Consider the following 17,820-nt stretch of genomic DNA (forward strand, 5'->3'; position numbering starts at 1 on the left):
GCCAAATGCAGTGACCTGGGCACCTGGCCATAGAACCTTCATCTAATCTGGCTCGCACGGGCCTCACGCCTGCCACCAACCCACACACCTCAGCAGTCCTCCAGCTGTCCGCTTCCTCGGTCCTGATTGGTCCGCAGCTCCCTCCCACGGATCACGCCCCCAAAACAAATCTCCACCGCCCCCCTCGCCGAGATCCAACGGCGCTCACCTTACATCACGCGGATCGCTCCCCCCTGCCCACCCCGTCGTGGTCACCCCGCTCGCAGCTATAAAACCAGCGCCGCGTTCGAAACAGCGAAACCACCCAAAAAAATTATCGAATCCCGCCTCCCTCGTTTCGCCCCAACCCAAAACCGAGTTTCCCTGCAATTCCCCCCGCCTCCGCTCCGAGATGGACGCCGGCGCACCGAAGGTGAAGAAGGCGGCGGCGGGCCGCAAGCTTGGCGGGCCGAAGAAGAAGCCGGTGTCGCGCTCCGTCAAGGCCGGGCTCCAGTTCCCCGTCGGCCGCATCGGGCGCTACCTCAAGAAGGGCCGGTACGCGCAGCGCGTGGGCACGGGCGCCCCCGTCTACCTCGCCGCCGTCCTCGAGTACCTCGCGGCCGAGGTCCTGGAGCTGGCGGGCAACGCGGCGCGCGACAACAAGAAGAACCGCATCATCCCGCGCCACGTCCTCCTCGCCATCCGCAACGACGAGGAGCTGGGCAAGCTGCTGGCCGGGGTCACCATCGCGCACGGCGGCGTCCTCCCCAACATCCACTCGGTGCTCCTCCCCAAGAAGGCCGCCGAGAAGGCAGAGAAGGCGGCCAAGTCGCCCAAGAAGGCCGCCGCGAAGTCCCCCAAGAAGTAGGCTGCTCATGATGATGCGCGCGCGGATCTCACCTCATCTCACCTTGCTTTGTGTGTATGTAGTGCCGCATCTCAATGTATCGTGTCCTCCGAGCTTCGGATCCTATGTCGTAGGTCTAGGCTTTAGCTGTAGTGGTTGGTGATGGGGATATGTATGTTTCCAAAATTTAATGAGAAGTGGGAGCGGTTTGCTTTCCTTTATGAATTCTGGATCTGGTATTTGCGCTTCCTGTGCTTCTGAAGTGCGGTTTGTTTTCTGGTTCCGTTGTGGTCGATGGATTTGGGTTGTTGGATGGTACATTGCAAAATGGGACTGAATTTCAGGTGATTCTGTTCGTTTCTGACAAGGCTTAGCATTTTCGTTTTGGGACATCTACATGTGGATTCAGACTGGTGAAACTTAATGGTTTCAGGCGAATGGATTCAATGAGGGGAGAGTCCATCTTTGACAAATTTGCCAGGTAACATTCAGATTTCAGACCGGGTGTGTGTTTAGTTCGCGAAAAGTTTGCGAAAAAGTTGCTGTAGCACGTTTCGATTTTATTTGACAACTATTGTTTAACTATGGAGTAATTAGTCTCAAAAGATTTGTCTCGTCATATACAACTAAACTGTGCAATTAGTTATAATTTTTAACTATATTTAATACTCTATACATATATTGTAAGATTCGATGTGACATGCGTCTGTGAAAAATTTTGAGAACTTTTCGCGGAACTAAACACAGCCCGGAGCGAGTTGTGATTGTAACCGTTTCAGTTCATGTCGTGTGCTGTAAAATCGTTGCAGGTTTGCTGGCATGCAAATTTCGGCCTACGCTTCGACAGAGGCGTCTTCGACAGATAAATTCTGACTGGTGCGCGTCCCCAATTTGCAGATGGTGAAAGTTTCATCAGACGCGGCTTCGGCAGTACGGTGCCAGATTGAACAGTATGAATTCTGAGGTAATCTGCAAAAGAGTTTTCTTTTCATTCGTATAAATGTGCATTGCTAGTCCGCTTTGCAATGATCCTCACGTTCTCTACAAATTTCCAATACTGTTTGAACTTTTTATACATCTCAACAATGTCAGGCCATGTTTTTCAAAGAACAGCATTGAGGCCTTTGCAAATTTGCACGAGGCACATTTACTATCATAGGAGTGACAGAACAGAACAAACTCAATCTCAGCCGCTGGATTATATCACAAAGGCAATGAATATTACGATACCAATTTAGTACAACATATATAGGCACCGAGGCCAGGAAAGAATATTTTGCCCACTCTTGTGTTACTAGCTTCAACTACTACTGATTCCCCAGGGGATTTGATTCAGGGTTCGTTACTACTAGCGGTATACAAGTCACCAACAAAATAACAATACTCGTGTTCCATTAGATAGCAGTATCTCAGTTTTTCGTCAACATCCTCCAGACCTGACCGGTGAAAGACATCCCCTCAAGCAAGGCACCGTTGCACCACGCAGCAGCAGCCTACCTCCTCAGGCCCTCAACAATGTAGGTAGCATACAGATCCCTGTGTAAAAGAACATCACATTGCCGTCCAGTTAGGTTGAGACGAACACATTTTACATGAATCAATGTACTAAGCATGGTCTATTTTTTTTTCAAGAGTTGTCATTAACTTACATGGAGTGTTGTATCGCTTCATAAGCAGCGCTAGCAGGCAGAAAGTCATTCACGGCAACCTCCTTGTTCTCATTCTTCTTGTCTGTAGATCCCGGTTAAAGAAATCATTCAAATTAAGAAGCAAGTACACTATTAGCTTGGCTTTGAGATTGAGGCAGTTTAACACATGATAAGTGTTTACTAGTTAATCACTCAAAAAATGGCAAAACTCATTTTGAAACGCATAACAGCCAAAGATGCACTACTATTGTTAAAGAGGCCGTGATGTTCAGGTCAAGTTAGGATTATTTTGCAAATTATCATGTTGCAGATAAATTAGGAAAATTTCACAATTATGATAAAAACATTAATTGCAGAAGACAGCAGATTCTTAGCTAGCAGAACTAAATACTGATGGAATGAATACAAAAGGATACAGTCCTCAAAGAAGCGCCTGATTTCAGCCAAGCGGTGAGGTGGAAGCTCCTTGATATCATTGTAGTGCTTGTATTCAGGATCATCAGCGCACACAGCAATGATCTTGTCATCTGCCTCTCCCTGATCAATCATAGGCATAAGGCCGATGGCCTTTGCCCGAAGGAAACAGCCTGGAATAACTGGCTCCTGCGCACTCACAAAAGTGACATTTGATAAAAATCTTCTCTGAGACACATGCAGAAATGAGAAATGACAATACTTGTAAATGCAAGATGGCCCTAGACCACCGCTGGAACTAGTTCAACTTATTGCTACAACTGCTCAGAACACTATGAATGTAACAATTTGCAATTCATAGAACAAAAAATTAAGACACACCTGCATTATAACCAGCACATCCAGAGGGTCACTGTCTTCACAAAGTGTGCGAGGAATGAATCCATAGTTGTGAGGGTACACAACTGATGAATACAGTACACGGTCCACCTGCACATTCAAGTACAAAATCAGGACATATTAGAACTGAGAAGACAGGTTTGCAACAATATGGGCAACAAGCCGCATTGCATTACCTTTATCAGTCCAGTTTTCTTGTCAAGTTCGTACTTCACCTTGCTGCCCCTGGGTATCTCAATGACCTGGGCAAAGAAATAGGACCCACTTCAATGAGTCTTTCTAAAACATTTGAGCAGGCATCAGAAAGTGACTACTGACACATAAAGTTCAGAAATGTCAGGGAGTTTTTTATTTTTGTTTTTTTCCCAAGAAAAGACAAAATATTGTGATATTGAAATTAACATGTTGCAAAAGTATCCATCAATGTTAAGTAACAAAAGATCAATTGATCAGTGAAGTATCACATGATGTCCTTACACAGTTGAATATGGTTGGTGCACCAGGTCCTGCATGAAGCAAGAAACATAAGTATCTCATAGCAATCAAGAGAAGATTGACAGTTTGTCAGATGAGTAGAATACCAATCTCCAGATCATGCCAAGGATGCGCAGCAACAGATCTCCTGGACATGGATGACAGTATTCTTTCATTCAGAGCAGGAACCTTTTGGAATGAGCCTGCCTCGTTCACAGCTTCTACAGCAGGAGCCATCGGAACAACCTGGCAAGAATAAAAGGTTACCAGGTAAACTGATTTGATTTGGTCTTCCTAGGTAAGCAACAATGTACGCTGAAGAAATAGCCCAACATCGACTGCACTAGGTAACATGGTACACACTGAAGTTACTGTCCAACAGTGACTAAAATAGGAAGCATTGTCCACGTTTGCATGTTTCACTGTTTCATTATCAGAAACATCTCAACCAAAAACAGCATCAAGCCTCCTAAAAATGCTAATAGGAAGAAGTTACGGGCGACAAAATTAAATGCAGCAAAGATATCTTTTTGAGGAAAGAAGCAGATGGATGTCACCAACTATGCTGTCTGGTCTAATTAGGTTAAAAGATATAAACAGACCACCCGTCATGTTTCCACAATTACACTATTTTGTGTGATGGTGAAAAAGCAATGCACATGATACCATGAGTGAATCTGAAGCGCTTTGGGCACATAACTACATGCTTGAATCCATGCAGACTTCATGTCATCACAAATGAAATGAGCAAACCAACTGCTAACAAATCGAAAAGCACGGCATAAAGCACAGCCAAGTACTAGAGAACCTGCAATAGGTGTGATACAGGGAATGCAACTAAAGCACTATTCATGATTTGCTATTTTGGAATTTGGCTTGCGAACTAGCACAATTGCACCCGGAATTGCACAGGCAGCTGTAGTGTGAATCTATACATGCAGGTAAGGAAATGGTGAGTGGACAAGATTTCCGGATTGGTGACGGATAGCTAGAGGAGCCGTGCATGCCGTGATAATTGTATATAAGAAACAACCTGGCAGTTGCAGGCACCCTAAAACCAGCAGGATAGTACGTGATTCCACATATGCGCCAGAGTCTTGTGTATACTACTAATATACGGAGTTTGCTCCGTGTGGTGTGGACATTGTGGCACCAAAGCAAGGCAATACGTCATCGTCTATGTACAGAGAAAAATCGGTGGCGGCTATTAATAGGATTTGAATTGCAGACGCAGTATATTGTTGACTTGGAGTTCGGACAGGGAGAGTACTAAGTAGTAAGTACGTCCTACTCCTTAGTAAGCAATGACGCACACGCGATCTGAATGAGTTCTGCAGGTAGTATATTTTTTCCCCTCGATGCAAGGACAACCTCGTATGAGTCGGGGGTCAAAATTTCCACACCCCTCCAAATTCACCGGCAATTCGGCCCATGACGGAATCGAGAGGGGAGAATGAGACGCGCGAATTTGGGGCGAGAATCTGTCCCAGCGCACGGCCAACTCAAGAGGCATCAAAGAACAACAACAACAACAACAGCAAAAGGAGGATATGCGTTTCTAAGTGAAACGCAAGCAACGGCGGGCGCAGGCGAAGTAACAATCGCCAAATCATCGATGGAGGCGGAGATACGTGCGAACCGTAGGGACAGGATCAGACGCGAAACGGAATGGGGATCTACTCGTGCTAGAGCAGGAGAAGGCTGAGTTCGTGGGTGCAGAGAGGGAGGAGGAAGACGCATGCTCACCTGGGGCTGGAGCGCAGATCCAAATCTGGCGGGCGGGAGGGAGCGGCGCGGGGAGGCGGGGGGAGGAAGGAAACCCTAGAAGGCACGCCACGGGAACGGGATGTGCGAGCGGAGGGGGAGCTCTGCCGCGCTTTTAAAGAGGAGGCGGAGGCGCAGGCGGCCGGTGCAGACCGGAGCGGCGGAGACCGACAGAGAGAGGGGAGCGGTGTACTTCCCGCTTCTACGACTGATCCGCGGTTCCTAGGAAGATCAAGGGTGCCGGTGAGAAATTGGAGCGGAGGGCATCCGTGCCGTCGGAAATCCGCACATTTCGCGATCCCCCTCCACGTGGCGCGCCCAGCTCGTGTGGGGGGGCGGTGGGCTCCCGCTCCATCGCGGCCGTCGGTGAGGGCGATCGGAGGGCGCGCGCGCGTGTCGGTGCCGGCGCTGCTGCCCCCGCCGCGCAGGAGGCATCCGATTCGGCGCTTGGCTGGCGTGGAAGCGACGCCTGGTCGGCTGCACCCGCACCAGATGCCGCAACCGCAACAGCACCAGCTCAAGACAAACACAACCATTTGAATATGGTAGAGAAAATGAAACCGAAAAAAAGAAAGACGCAGCAGCAATGAAGATGGAAGCTGCTGGCGTGCGGAAGACACCGGGTGTCCCCGTCGCGTCTAGCGTTGGCCGCGGGGGAGCTCGGCAGCACCACCAGGGTGTCGGTCGCACGTCGGTGCGGGGCTGGTGGCTCTGCCGCGGTCGGCGCCCGGTGGAGGCGCTACCTGACTGACGGATCGCCACCGCCGGGTGTGGGAACGCCCCGTCGTCCTCCGACCGACGATCCTTCCACGCGGCACGCAGGTCGACTACAGGTCAATCATGGCGACGAGAAAGAAGGAAGAGGTCCGGTCTCCGTTCTACGGCGCCCGCGCCCGTGCCCGGAGGCCAAATTAACTCGTGCTCGGTCGGTAAACCATGTTGCCAAATCAAACTTATCGTCCAGGGAAGGGAAGTTGAGGCGGATCGGCAGGAGGACTAGTACTAGTTACATTTACTACGAGAAAGTGGGTGGTGGAACGGATCGATAGATGGGGGGTGAACCGTGGTTGGCACGTACGCACGCGTCTCCGCTCCCGTCCTGATCCCGCGCGCGCCCTCCACGGACCTGTGACCTCTGGCCTACTCCCCCACCTTCTTGGACTAGGGACAACCCATCTTACTTTTATGAGTTTATTTATCACTTTTTCCCTTCGTAAAGACATATTTCTTGAGGTGCAGGCTACTTCTCCAGCACCTACGACTTGCACCCCTTGTTCTCTTTTTTTTTTCTTCTCTAGTACAGTAGCATGAGATACTTGTCTAAATTAAACTACTACTAGTATGAACATGAACATAATACTATAGTAGTAGCAGTAGTATGCCATGCCACTAGCTAGCAAGTGCTGTAGAATATGCCGGTAATATCCGACCGAATCTTCCTCCTGGGCTGCCGGTCAATGCCAGGCAAGCCTGCAGCTGAACGTCACAACCATCGATGCTGCTACCGGCAGAGGGGACGCAGAGTTTTTTTTTTAATTTTTATATTATTTATTTTTTTTATTTTTCAAAAATATATACCTAAATTTTTTTGAGATCTAGCCTCCTGCAGTCAGTTCAACCGGCGGAATGAACAATTACTGTAGCACATTTTTAAAAAATTATAACAAATTCATATGGATTCGGATGGAGATAAAATTTATACGAAAATTATAGACCTCGACGAGATGTACAACTTTGTAATTCAAACTTTTTCCATTTGAAATCATTCTGGTGTTTAAATAATTGACACATCGTTTAGATCTAAAAAATCAGATCTAAATAAATAATATAAAAATTAAAAAAATTCGGGGACGCACGCTGCGCGACCCCCCGTGCTCGAGTTCAAGTGGCACGCACCGTTCCGTTTTCCTCCAAGCAGCTACTCGTAGTCGTAGGCTGGCTGTAGGCTGCTGCTTTGTGGTTGTTTGCCACTCGTGGCGCCGGATTTGCATTGCAAGCCACATCTTGGGCGGTGCCACAGATGCGCTGTGGGCCTGTGGCAATTTACGGTGGGGATTGGGGAACCAAACAGCCCCACAGTTTGTGTGATCGGACAAGAGGCGCGGCCTGTGGCTGTCATTGGGCGACCGGCCTGCTACTGCAAAGGCCGGGCCTCCTCCTGACGTGCAAGGAGCAGCGCAGGCTGGTGGTGGACCTAGAGCCCAGCGCAAACGGCAACGCTCTTCCTCCGCTCATCCGCCTCCCACTCCCCTTCCTTTCCTTTCTTCCAGAAAAAAGAAAAGAAAAAAGCAGACAGGGAAAGGGAAGAGGTCTCTCCGTTTGACGTCTTCCTCCACGGCGGATGCTTCCAAAGCCTCCTAGGTCACCACCGCGGGTATACGTAGTCGGTTGCCACTAGCTAGTAAAAACATCAATGGAATGCAACTGGAGCCAACCCATAATAATATTAATTAATGTCAACATGTGGATTGATTCGTGGGTGGCACGCGTCTCCAATCAATCGTCACTGACTTTGACCTAGACGGCTAGATCTCGCCAGCATTGGACTCGGGGACAAACAACCCACAGCTTACGTTTACATTTGATAATTATTTACTGAGCGAGAAATCTCCTTTTCCAGCAGGACTAGGAGTAATTAAGCCCCTAATTTCTAGTATAGACTATGACTAACAGTGGAGTTCCATGCCACTAGGTAGTAGCATATGCTCGTGACATCCCACCGCATCTTCTTCTACCTCCACCGCCGCCGAGCACGCCGCACCAAATCACGGCACGCCAAGAACGAAAAGTCTTCCCCCCTTGACTCTCGCAACCAACGCTGCTAGTATTTGCTCGGAGACGTTCTACTACTCATCGGATTTAACCTGCTGTTGAAATCAGGAGAGCCCTATCGATCCAATTGACTACCCAAAAGGAAACTCTGCCGCTCTGCAGCTTGTTTTTTTTTTTGAAATTGGGTACTGCAGCTTGATCCAATTGCTCCAAGCTCAAAAGTTCTCGATTCTGGTGCCGGTGGAGTGAAAAGAAAACGCAAACAAGAACGGAGCACGAAAAGGAGCTCTCCTATACCTCTACATCCTACGGGCAGCGTAGCTGCGTATAGCAAGAAAGAACATTCTTTCCAAGAAGACACCCTGAAAAGCCTGCGCGTTCCCGAGGAGAATGTCACCCTCACCGGTCGCCACCGCGCGCACGCCCTGAAGCTGTCGCTGCGCCGCCCATGCCCCCATGGCGCCCCGCGGCCAATCATGAGGACGCACGGCTGCTCGCTACCCTTTCCGGGCCTCGGGCACGCAGCTCGTCTCCGTCTCACCCGCCGCGGCCGGCGGCAAGTGGCATGCCCGTGCGCCGCCGCGTCCACGCAGGCATCGCCTCGATCGCTGGTCCCCGTCGACCCGGCTCAGCTGCCAGTGTCCGCGATGCATGCGCGCGCGCGTCAGAACCTCGAGGAGTGCGGGCAGGCCCGCGGCACGAGGAGCATCTCCTCGGCCTCCACCACCGCGCAGCCACCGCCGCGGTGGACCTGCTGGGCGGCACGGTGCCGCGGCGCCGGAAGCCGCCGCGCCGCCGGCTTGGTACCGTCGGCATGGAGCCGCGCGGAGAAGAGGGAGCTGACGGGGCGGTGGTCGGAGAAGCGGGACTCGCCGCGGGCGTACCAGTGCTGGTCCATCCCCTCGCCGCGCCACAGTATGCGGTCGCACCTGTACAGGGAACACAACCGATCAGACAGGGTGGTTAGCAAAAGATGAGGCGCTGTCACGGCTAAGGGTGTGTTTATATCACTTTGCATTTTGTATAATGTGATTTATTTTTTTAACTACATTATAGTCTTTTTTGACAACAACAACAATATAGTTTTTTTTCCCAAGAAAATTGGAGATTAAATATAGACTAATTACAGATCTCGTTTGTAAACTACGAAACGAATCTAATGAGCCTAATTAATCCATCATTAGAGTATGTTTACTGTAGCATTACTGTAGCAATTTAGTACCTAATCGCGTTCTACTTAGTCTCATTAGATTCGTCTCGCGATTTAAAGTCTATTTGTATAATGCGATTTATTTTTTGGCTACATTTAGTACACCATGTAAGTGTTTTAAATTTTTTTTACATTTTACGTTTTGGTATCTAAACGAGACCTAATTCTTTCAGTAGCTACGTGCGTGCATGCGTAAAGCAGCAGCAGCTAGCTAGCTTCCCCTAAGCTCGTCAGGCAGCAGTATCATGGTGCAGCAGGAGGCGACGCAGCCTGCCGGGGCTCGACAGGGACTGGCCACCGTCGAGCCTACGCTACTCCTAGGCTTGTTAATTTCGATAGATTATCCATCACTACTACTGATGGAGAGCTGATGAATTCAGAGCATCTGGTCTTGATCCCACTCTAAACAACTTGAGATTCCATGCATGGTCGTCCTGTCGACCTGGAATCGTCCACGGACACGCCTCTAGGCCATCGTACGTACCAGCTAGAAATCTTTCACGGCTAGATAGTTAGCTTGTGATAGGTCGACGGGGAATTGGAGACCCTATGGTGGCAGAGACATGGGGATCAAGTCAAGACCTGCAAGGCGGCGTTTAGTCCCTAGAGCTCACATGATCTCGTGCTGCAACTGCATGTGATGCGGCTACGATCCATCTGTCTGCAGCAAGGTTTTTTTCCCCGACCGGTTGACTCAAACCACCGGCCACCGGTTCCGGTTTACCGGGCCGGTTTGACCGGTTACCGATAGAAACCGGTCAAATTCAAATTCAAATTTCAAAAAACTCAGTTCAACCGGTTCGTACCGGTATACCAACCGGTTAGACCGGTTTACCGGTCGGTTTGACCGGTTTACCGGCCGGTTTGACCGGTTTGAATTCAAATCTAAATTTAAAATCACATGTGTAACCGGTTTGGACCGGTATACCGGCCGGTTAGACCGGTATACCGGCCGGTTTGACTGGTTTACCAAGTGGGCCTTAATGAGCCGTCTCATTTTTTTTCTTTTTTGTTTTAACTTTAAATGCCCGAAAAGTATGTTAAACAAACGAATTTTTGAGAAAATTTGACACCATTAGTTCGTCGCACATTGAAGTATTTTTAGGAATTTTTTAGGGAATTTTTCATTTTTTTAATTCAAATTTGAATTTTGAATTTGAGCCAGTTTGGTACCGGCCCAAACCGGAACCGGACCGGTTCCCACCGGTAAGGTGAACGCTGGTCTGCAGCGATGATGTGCGCCTAGTGATCGATCGACCGACCTACACGTCCTTGTCACTCTCCCTACTCCCTACACGATGCGTCGCCATGGCATGTCCATGTGCGCCCCCCCCCCCCCCCCCCCGGCCCGCCCCCCGTAATTCTTCACTTCCAATCTAACCGACTCTGATTGATTATTCCCTAGCCGGAACTGCGATTGATCTCCTCCTAGTAATAATGATTGGCGCGCACGGGAGATTAGTGGTCGTTACCATGCCGGCGTGCGCTTCTTCTCCCGGGAGCCGGAGGCGCCGAGGCTCATGGCGTAGGCGTCCGACTCGGCCAGGTACTTGTACGTGGGCGGGAAGCGGATGCGGCCTTCCTCCCACCCGGCGAACACGCGCCCGGCCCGCTGCTCCGTCCGCAGCTGGTCCCGCTCCAGGAGCGCCTGCCAGTCGTGCCGCTCCAGCAGCTCCCGCGTGCCGCCGCCGCCGCCGCTCGTCAGCCGGTAGTTGAGGTCGCCGAGCCATATCACCTTGCTGCACGTCCACCCATCGGTCACGAACGCGTTCGATCAGCCACGCTTTCACTAGTATTGATTGGCGAGATGCTGATGGAGACGGGCAGGTCCTCCTTACTCGTGCTCCAGGATGGTCTCCGGCGACAGCGCCGCAGCCGCCGCCGGCGGCCAGGAGAAGCGGAGTGGGCTCGGCGCGAACCTCGTCCGCTTAAGGATCTCGGCGACGTCGCTGTTCCGGCGCACCTCGTCGCCGTCCTTCTCGCCGGACGCCAGGTGCGTGCACACGAAGCACAGCGACGCGCCCCCGTGCAGCGTCAGGCTCACCGAGATGGAGCCCTGGATCGATCAAGAATGCAGATCAGAGCCTGAATTTTCTTTTCATGCGCCGACGTATGTATTTCAATCGATCACGGCCACTGAAGCGGTTTTGATGATCACCTTGTTCCCCATGTAGCCCATGATGCCCCTGCCGACGCACGAGACCCTCAGGCTGGTGAGGCAGGGCAGGAGGTCGGCCCGGACCCAGACGCAGAGGAAGATGCCGACCATCTGCTTGCTGGCGGCCAGCCGGTAGCCGTGCCCGCGCAGCCGCCGCACCGCGACGCCGAAGTCGCCGGCCTCCTCCTCGCTGCTCGACTCCGGGTTCGACGTGGACGGCTCGCTGGCGTCGTCGTCCAGCTCCGACGCCGTGCTCAGCCTGCTGTCCTCCGCGGCCAGCAGGTCCGAGACGCTCACCCGGCATTTCTGGAGCGAGTCCAAGGGGAGGAGGCCGTGGGGGTTCAGCGCTCTCCGGATGAGGTCCAGCCACTGGCAGGCGGGGCCCTTGTCCTCGGCGCCGAGCACGTTCCCGGCGTTCAGCGGCACGATCTCCTGGAAGCTGTGGGATGGATGATGAAATTCAGTTAACTGAAAACTAGAGCTGCCGATTACACATCGATAATTTTATAAAGAAAAGTTCCATCACAAATTTGCAGACATAATTACTGCTAGTAGTTCAAAATTTTTAAAAAAATATTCAAGGGAAACATATAACAGTAGTAGGAGTAATTTTGACTGTTTGTTTTTGCTGTTCCAGACCAGACAGAACTGCATTTCCTATGCACTGCAGCACTCAGAGCAAGTTTTATAACCCAGCCACCGGCCGGCTGCGTCCGCACGCAGGCGCCCGCTTCTCCGCCCGCTGCCGGCTGCGTGCGAGCGATTCCCAATGTTGAGGCCCACAAGCAGAGAAGATCAGCCCGCTTGCAGTCGGCGAAGAGTGAGTCGCCCGTTCCTGATTCTCTCTCCTCACGTGGACACTTTTTTGATGATGTGGCCTTTTTTAGCCGGCTGAGAGAGGCTTATAATACTTGCTCTCATGGATTCTGAAAGGGGTGATGGGTGATGACCATGATTATAGCTCCAGAAATTAACGCAAACACTGAAATCCATGACCATAGGCAGATGATGCCATAATGGCACCCACCATGGGTTCGCGCTGAAATCCACAAGAAAACTGTCAATTCCTATGACAGCGTTCATGATTACCATGGTCAAAGAGCTTCCTGTTAAGCAGGAATAATCATGCTGCTGTCCGCTGGCTGAACCATCACTGGCTGCCTCTGTCAGTATTCAGGAATCTCTACAGTCTACACCAACGCATGCTCGTCTTCAGAAAATGAATAGCGCTAGTAGTGGTATGATTTACTCTGTACTAGTAGTACTAGCTAGGTTAATTTACCCTGCTATACACGAGAGTACAAGAAATACTGCAGTACACAAGTACGCGTACATACCCAAGAACGTAGATGTGAGGAGAGGAGGAAGCAGGGCCGTCGATGAGCCAGTCGGAGAGATCCAGCCCTCCGTGCGGCGCTCGCCCTCCTACGTTCCACGTCCCAACAAACATCCTGAAGAACATGAACATGAAGCAGTACAGTTACTGATTAGGGATTAGTTTTTTTTTATAAAAATTAATGTACTCAGCAGCATCATGAGCCACAGCTAAGCGAGATTAGACAATCGCCTACTACGTACTGCTGCAACCACTGTCCCCTATACATACTAGATAAAATTTCAAAGCAAAAAAAGAAGAGCAGCTAGAGGTCGGCAGTCCCAAAGTATTCCGAGGCCCAGCCACTGCTCTGCTCCTATCCACTATCCAGTAGTCACAACACGACCACCAGCTCGGCGATATCGTATGAACTCAACGCAATTTGACTTCTGAACATGAGCTGGATTCATTGACTCACGGTAGCAAGTTGGCATGACAGCAAGAATTCAATTAAAAAAACGTCCACAGAACAGAGCATCTTATTTTTGTTTGCTCCATACTCTGAATTCTGAAGCACGCCTCTGCTCTGGTCAGATGCAGATAAAAATACGGTCGTTTCCATCACCAGACGTAAGCTCGAGTGCTGAGACGCGTCCAGCTCACTCACCTGAGTTCCTTGGGAGGCCGCCACGACGAGGTCGGCGCCGGGGAGCCATACCGGGGAGGAGGCGGAGGCGGCCGCAGGTTCTCAGAGCTCTCCACCAGCCAGCCATCTGGTGAGCCGACGTGCATGGCGCATGGGCAGGAAACAAAACAAAACGATGAGGAAAAATGCAAACCAAATTCTGTAATTTAAAACATACTAGCAGCATATACCTCTAGTTTTTTTAAAAAAACAATATATCTCTAGTTTTTCCTTTCTTTCTATTTCTATTATAAGAGTATAAGCCAAAAACTACGTACTGTAAGCGCCGCAGCTACTCTGCCTGTACTCTGTCTGTAGTCTGTAAAGGCCATTGTACTTGCAAGAACAGTAACCGTGCCTTTTGAAGATAAAAGGCGATAAAGAGGAGGAACGGTAGCTATGGCTCTGCTTGGTGAAAAAAAGTTGCGATGAAATACCTGACAGGTCAGTCTTGGTGAGAAGGCTGCCATCTCTGTCGGAGCAGCTCTTCCTCCTCATCACCTGCTGCTGGCCTCCAAAGCTCTCGTCTGGTCAAACACATCGCAATCTTGTGATGAGAGGATGTCATAATTGGGGAAGAAAAATCAGGAGATTTGAGCGGGAAAGTGAAGGATTTGATTTGAAACCCCGGAAGACGAAAAGATTAGATGGACATGGACTTACTGATGCAGTCCGAATGGAACTCTGAGTTGTTGAGGTTCAGCCATTTCTTCACCACCGTCTTCGTCTTGGGCCATGACGACGACTGTAAGAAAACATAAGAGAGGAAAGGTTTCGGTAAATAAAGCGCGTCCAGCCAACCTTCTCCACAAAGAAGAAACTTTCTTCTGAAGACGTTTACAAAGAAGGAAATCGGAGGAATGGCGCTAGATCAGAGTTCGTTCCCCGACCAACCTTTGACATTGTCGGATTCCTTGTCCTCATGGTTCACCTGCTGAAGAACAGTTCCCTTTTCTGTCAAAAAAAAAGCTCATGTGATCAGAGACCCGGCAGGAGAGAATATAATAGCGTGCATAAAGGAAGCTTAACACGGCCAAGCGGATCTCCTACTCCTTCGGTGTTTAGGTGTAAAGCATGTCGTAAAGAGCAACTAAATCTCAAGTAATTCTAAATTAAACAATGCAAGGAAGCTGCGAGCTAGTGCGCTGCGCAGCTGGAGCTGCCGAACTGGAAGAGTAAACTAGGCTCCACAACAGAAGAGAGGGGGGAAAATAAAGCAGTGGACGGTGCACATGCGCCAACAATCCCATCTGTTCTGACAAACATTCAGATCATCTCGCATTGGGAAACCAGTAAGAATCGAGAGTCAAAAGGGAAGCTTTCTCAGGGATCAATCATGGATCTGAACGAGATCAAAATGGAAGGAAAGGTACTGGTCGATCAGCCAAGACGGGGAAGGGCGAGCTTCTTTATCTTTCTACTCCAATCTACATACTGCAAGTTGAGGTAACAGGAGCAGCCTAGAGCCGGTTCATGGCCTGGGTTTGCCGAGAAAGAAACAGAGCTCGCACGTACGGAAAGAACGGAGAAAGGCGCAGCTCGAAAGAATCTCTCACCTTGACGATCTGTATGCAGCAAACTGGAAGGGAGGAGAAGCTCTCGGGAGTCCTCCGAGCGGGTGAAAAATGGGGGAACGGGGTCCTTTGCAGGGGGAAAGAGGGGAACGAGACGAGAGGGAAGCCCGGAGCGGTTGCCAATGAAGTGGTAACTGAAGACAAGAGGAGGAGGAAGGCGTGGGAGGGGGAGGTGGGAGAAGAGAGAAGCCAAGCGTGGACTGGGGGAACGGATGCTGCCTTTATAGGTGTGCCCCGCGTGCCAAATGGGCGCAGCTTCAGCCGTTGTACTAGTCACGTTCCCGGCTCTGTCGCTGCACGTGGGCCCCCCGCATGCTGCATCATGTAGTGAAACCATGTGTAGACCGGCCTGGCGAGACCAGCCCGGTCCGCTTCGAAGAAACCCGGCGTGAGCCAACTTGACCAATGTACCAGACAGATTGGATTTTAATTTGCAATCTGTTATGGTCACCTAGTCAGCTGGTCAGCCTAACACTTCAATATTTGATCCAAAATTCAAAAAAAAAGATTTGGAAACTTTGAAAAATGTATGACTCGGTGAAAAAGCTGAGTCCGACCAAGCCGAGTCCAAAATTCAAATGGGAAAGAAGTGTGGTGCGCAAATTTAAACGAGAGAAGATCGAGTCCCACCCAGATCATACAAATTAACAAAATTTTTGAACTGACACCACGGCCACAGCTAACATCCTGGGAGTGAGGGAGTGGGTGCAGATGCAGGCAGGTCGACGCCGCCACCAGCTCGTTAATTTGACCGTCGTCGCCCCCAGTTGCATCGTCAATCGCTTGCATGTGTCAGCGGACACCTACAGCTTTGCTGCAGCAGCGTTGGTTTCTCCACTCTAGCACATTGCCAGCCAGCTGACCTGCTGTGTGTGTACACGTAAGCATCGAGCTGGCGTTGACCGGTCAGCTACATGGTGCTCGCGTCAGCTGGATCTGCCATGACAGGCATGGCAGTTCAACTGGAGGAGGAAACGAATGTGCCGCTGAAATAGTAGGCGCGAGCGGCCGGTGATATTTGTTGCGCATACGGCATACAAAATATGCGTGGCCGGCAGCTTGCACTCGCACGCACGTACGTACATACATATGAACGGAATTGGAGGAAGAGGGAGGGGGAATAGCCCTGCAAATGTACTGGGAACCAAACTATATCTACATCAGTTTATTCTCACTAGTCTGTTAACCCGTGCGGGAGCACAGGCTAATTAGAATTAATATAAAAATATGATCAATAATTATAATTATTCATCTCACGTCCTTTTCATCTATTAAATATTCTAACACATACTCTAAAATATATATTTTCATTATTTAGCTATAGCAGATTTCATTTTGTGCACATCCATATGTATTCAATATATGTTTAGTTGAACTATTTGTTTGTGAATTGGTGTTCTTATCTCTTCCATCATACATGAATATATGGTGACATATATAGTGGGTAGTTTTTTATATAAATAATAATATAAATAATGATAGAAATAGTAATTTTAAAATTTTATATTGGTGCACTTTAATATATTATTGTAATTATATAATTTAGATTCAGATTTATGAGTAATTTAACTTGTAATAATAATGACATAATTGGATAATTTATATGCAAATTTAGGGGGTATTTGTATTATTTTTATAATGGCATATGTGGGTAATTTACATAAAGATTAGGGGGCTACTTTAGATTTTTTTTATAATGGCTGAGGTGGGTAATTTAGATACATGTTTAGAGGGTTACTTTAATCTATTTTCATAATGACAGAGATGGGTAATTTATTAGGAAAGATATCAGATCCGATGGTTATTATAATTAGAGTTGTTGGATTGATGGCTAGATGTTTCTGATTTTAGTGAGAATTTATAGGATTTCTCTATTTTTTCAGAATGTCCACATAGGATTCTAGGTGGCTTCACGTGAAAGCTCCAAAGGAGCCTCCAATTAGTAATAGTAAGATGAGGGAAATTAATATTACCCACTCTACTTCAAACCGCCACCACTACACACCAATCCAATCCAAATATTTCAGCTCATAATTACTAAACTATTAGCCAAACTATAGTTACAACTTAATAAGAACCCATTTCAATATATATATATATATAGTGTAGGTCATGCCACACTGTTTTCCACATAGTAGCTGCAAGTCATACTAAGTTATCTCCATTTTCAATCAATTTTGATAAAATTTTATAGTGTGAACACGATGTTTTATTTCTAGGATCCGGCTCTTTACGTGAGGTCCACATGTAGGTCTAACCACACTACTTTGCACATAGTAGTTGCCGGTCATACTAAGTCATCTCCAATAAATTTTGGTCAATTTCGATAAAATTTTATAGTGTGAACCCGAGGTTTTATTTCTGGGGTCCAGCTCTTAACGTGGGGTCCATGTGTAATTATAGTCACTCTACTTTGCACAGAGTAGCTACCAATCATGTCGTGTCATCTCCAACAAATTTGAGTCAATTTCAATAAAAAATTTAGTGTGAACGCATGATTTTTCATTTTAGCCTCCGGCTCTCAACGTTACACCGATATTTATATAGTCATACTGTTTTGCATAAAGTATAGATTTCAAT

The 17,820-nt window shown here is 48.8% G+C and overlaps 4 protein-coding genes across 4 annotated transcripts; 1 reads left to right on the forward strand and 3 right to left on the reverse strand.

Annotated features, from left to right (window-relative positions):
* The first annotated feature begins 286 nt into the window (after positions 1-286).
* On the forward strand, positions 287-1,051 carry LOC120664036 (probable histone H2A.6). The gene has a single exon (XM_039942998.1). It carries the CDS (start codon positions 392-394, stop codon positions 845-847), a length of 456 nt encoding a protein of 151 aa, XP_039798932.1. The 5' UTR covers positions 287-391; the 3' UTR covers positions 848-1,051.
* A 947-nt stretch (positions 1,052-1,998) lies between these two features.
* LOC120664037 (soluble inorganic pyrophosphatase 4) lies at positions 1,999-5,738 on the reverse strand. Its single transcript, XM_039942999.1, has 8 exons — positions 5,509-5,738; positions 3,870-4,008; positions 3,766-3,794; positions 3,465-3,530; positions 3,271-3,378; positions 2,892-3,078; positions 2,476-2,557; positions 1,999-2,362 (listed from the first exon to the last, which is right to left on the reverse strand). Exons 2-8 carry the CDS (start codon positions 3,997-3,999, stop codon positions 2,320-2,322), a joined length of 645 nt encoding a protein of 214 aa, XP_039798933.1. The 5' UTR covers positions 4,000-4,008; positions 5,509-5,738; the 3' UTR covers positions 1,999-2,319.
* A 2,764-nt stretch (positions 5,739-8,502) lies between these two features.
* LOC120664038 (type I inositol polyphosphate 5-phosphatase 8-like) lies at positions 8,503-13,754 on the reverse strand. The gene is made up of 6 exons (XM_039943000.1): positions 13,649-13,754; positions 13,004-13,117; positions 11,667-12,105; positions 11,347-11,564; positions 10,981-11,247; positions 8,503-9,227 (listed from the first exon to the last, which is right to left on the reverse strand). Exons 2-6 carry the CDS (start codon positions 13,114-13,116, stop codon positions 8,963-8,965), a joined length of 1,302 nt encoding a protein of 433 aa, XP_039798934.1. The 5' UTR covers position 13,117; positions 13,649-13,754; the 3' UTR covers positions 8,503-8,962.
* A 357-nt stretch (positions 13,755-14,111) lies between these two features.
* Positions 14,112-15,577, reverse strand: LOC120667496. The gene is made up of 4 exons (XM_039947563.1): positions 15,223-15,577; positions 14,561-14,620; positions 14,330-14,411; positions 14,112-14,193 (listed from the first exon to the last, which is right to left on the reverse strand). The coding sequence occupies exons 1-4, from the start codon at positions 15,575-15,577 to the stop codon at positions 14,112-14,114; spliced, it is 579 nt and encodes a 192-aa protein (XP_039803497.1).
* Between the last annotated feature and the right edge of the window lie 2,243 nt (positions 15,578-17,820).

This window comes from Panicum virgatum, chromosome 3N (genome assembly GCF_016808335.1).
Source record: "Panicum virgatum strain AP13 chromosome 3N, P.virgatum_v5, whole genome shotgun sequence".
Lineage (NCBI taxonomy): Eukaryota > Viridiplantae > Streptophyta > Magnoliopsida > Poales > Poaceae > Panicum > Panicum virgatum.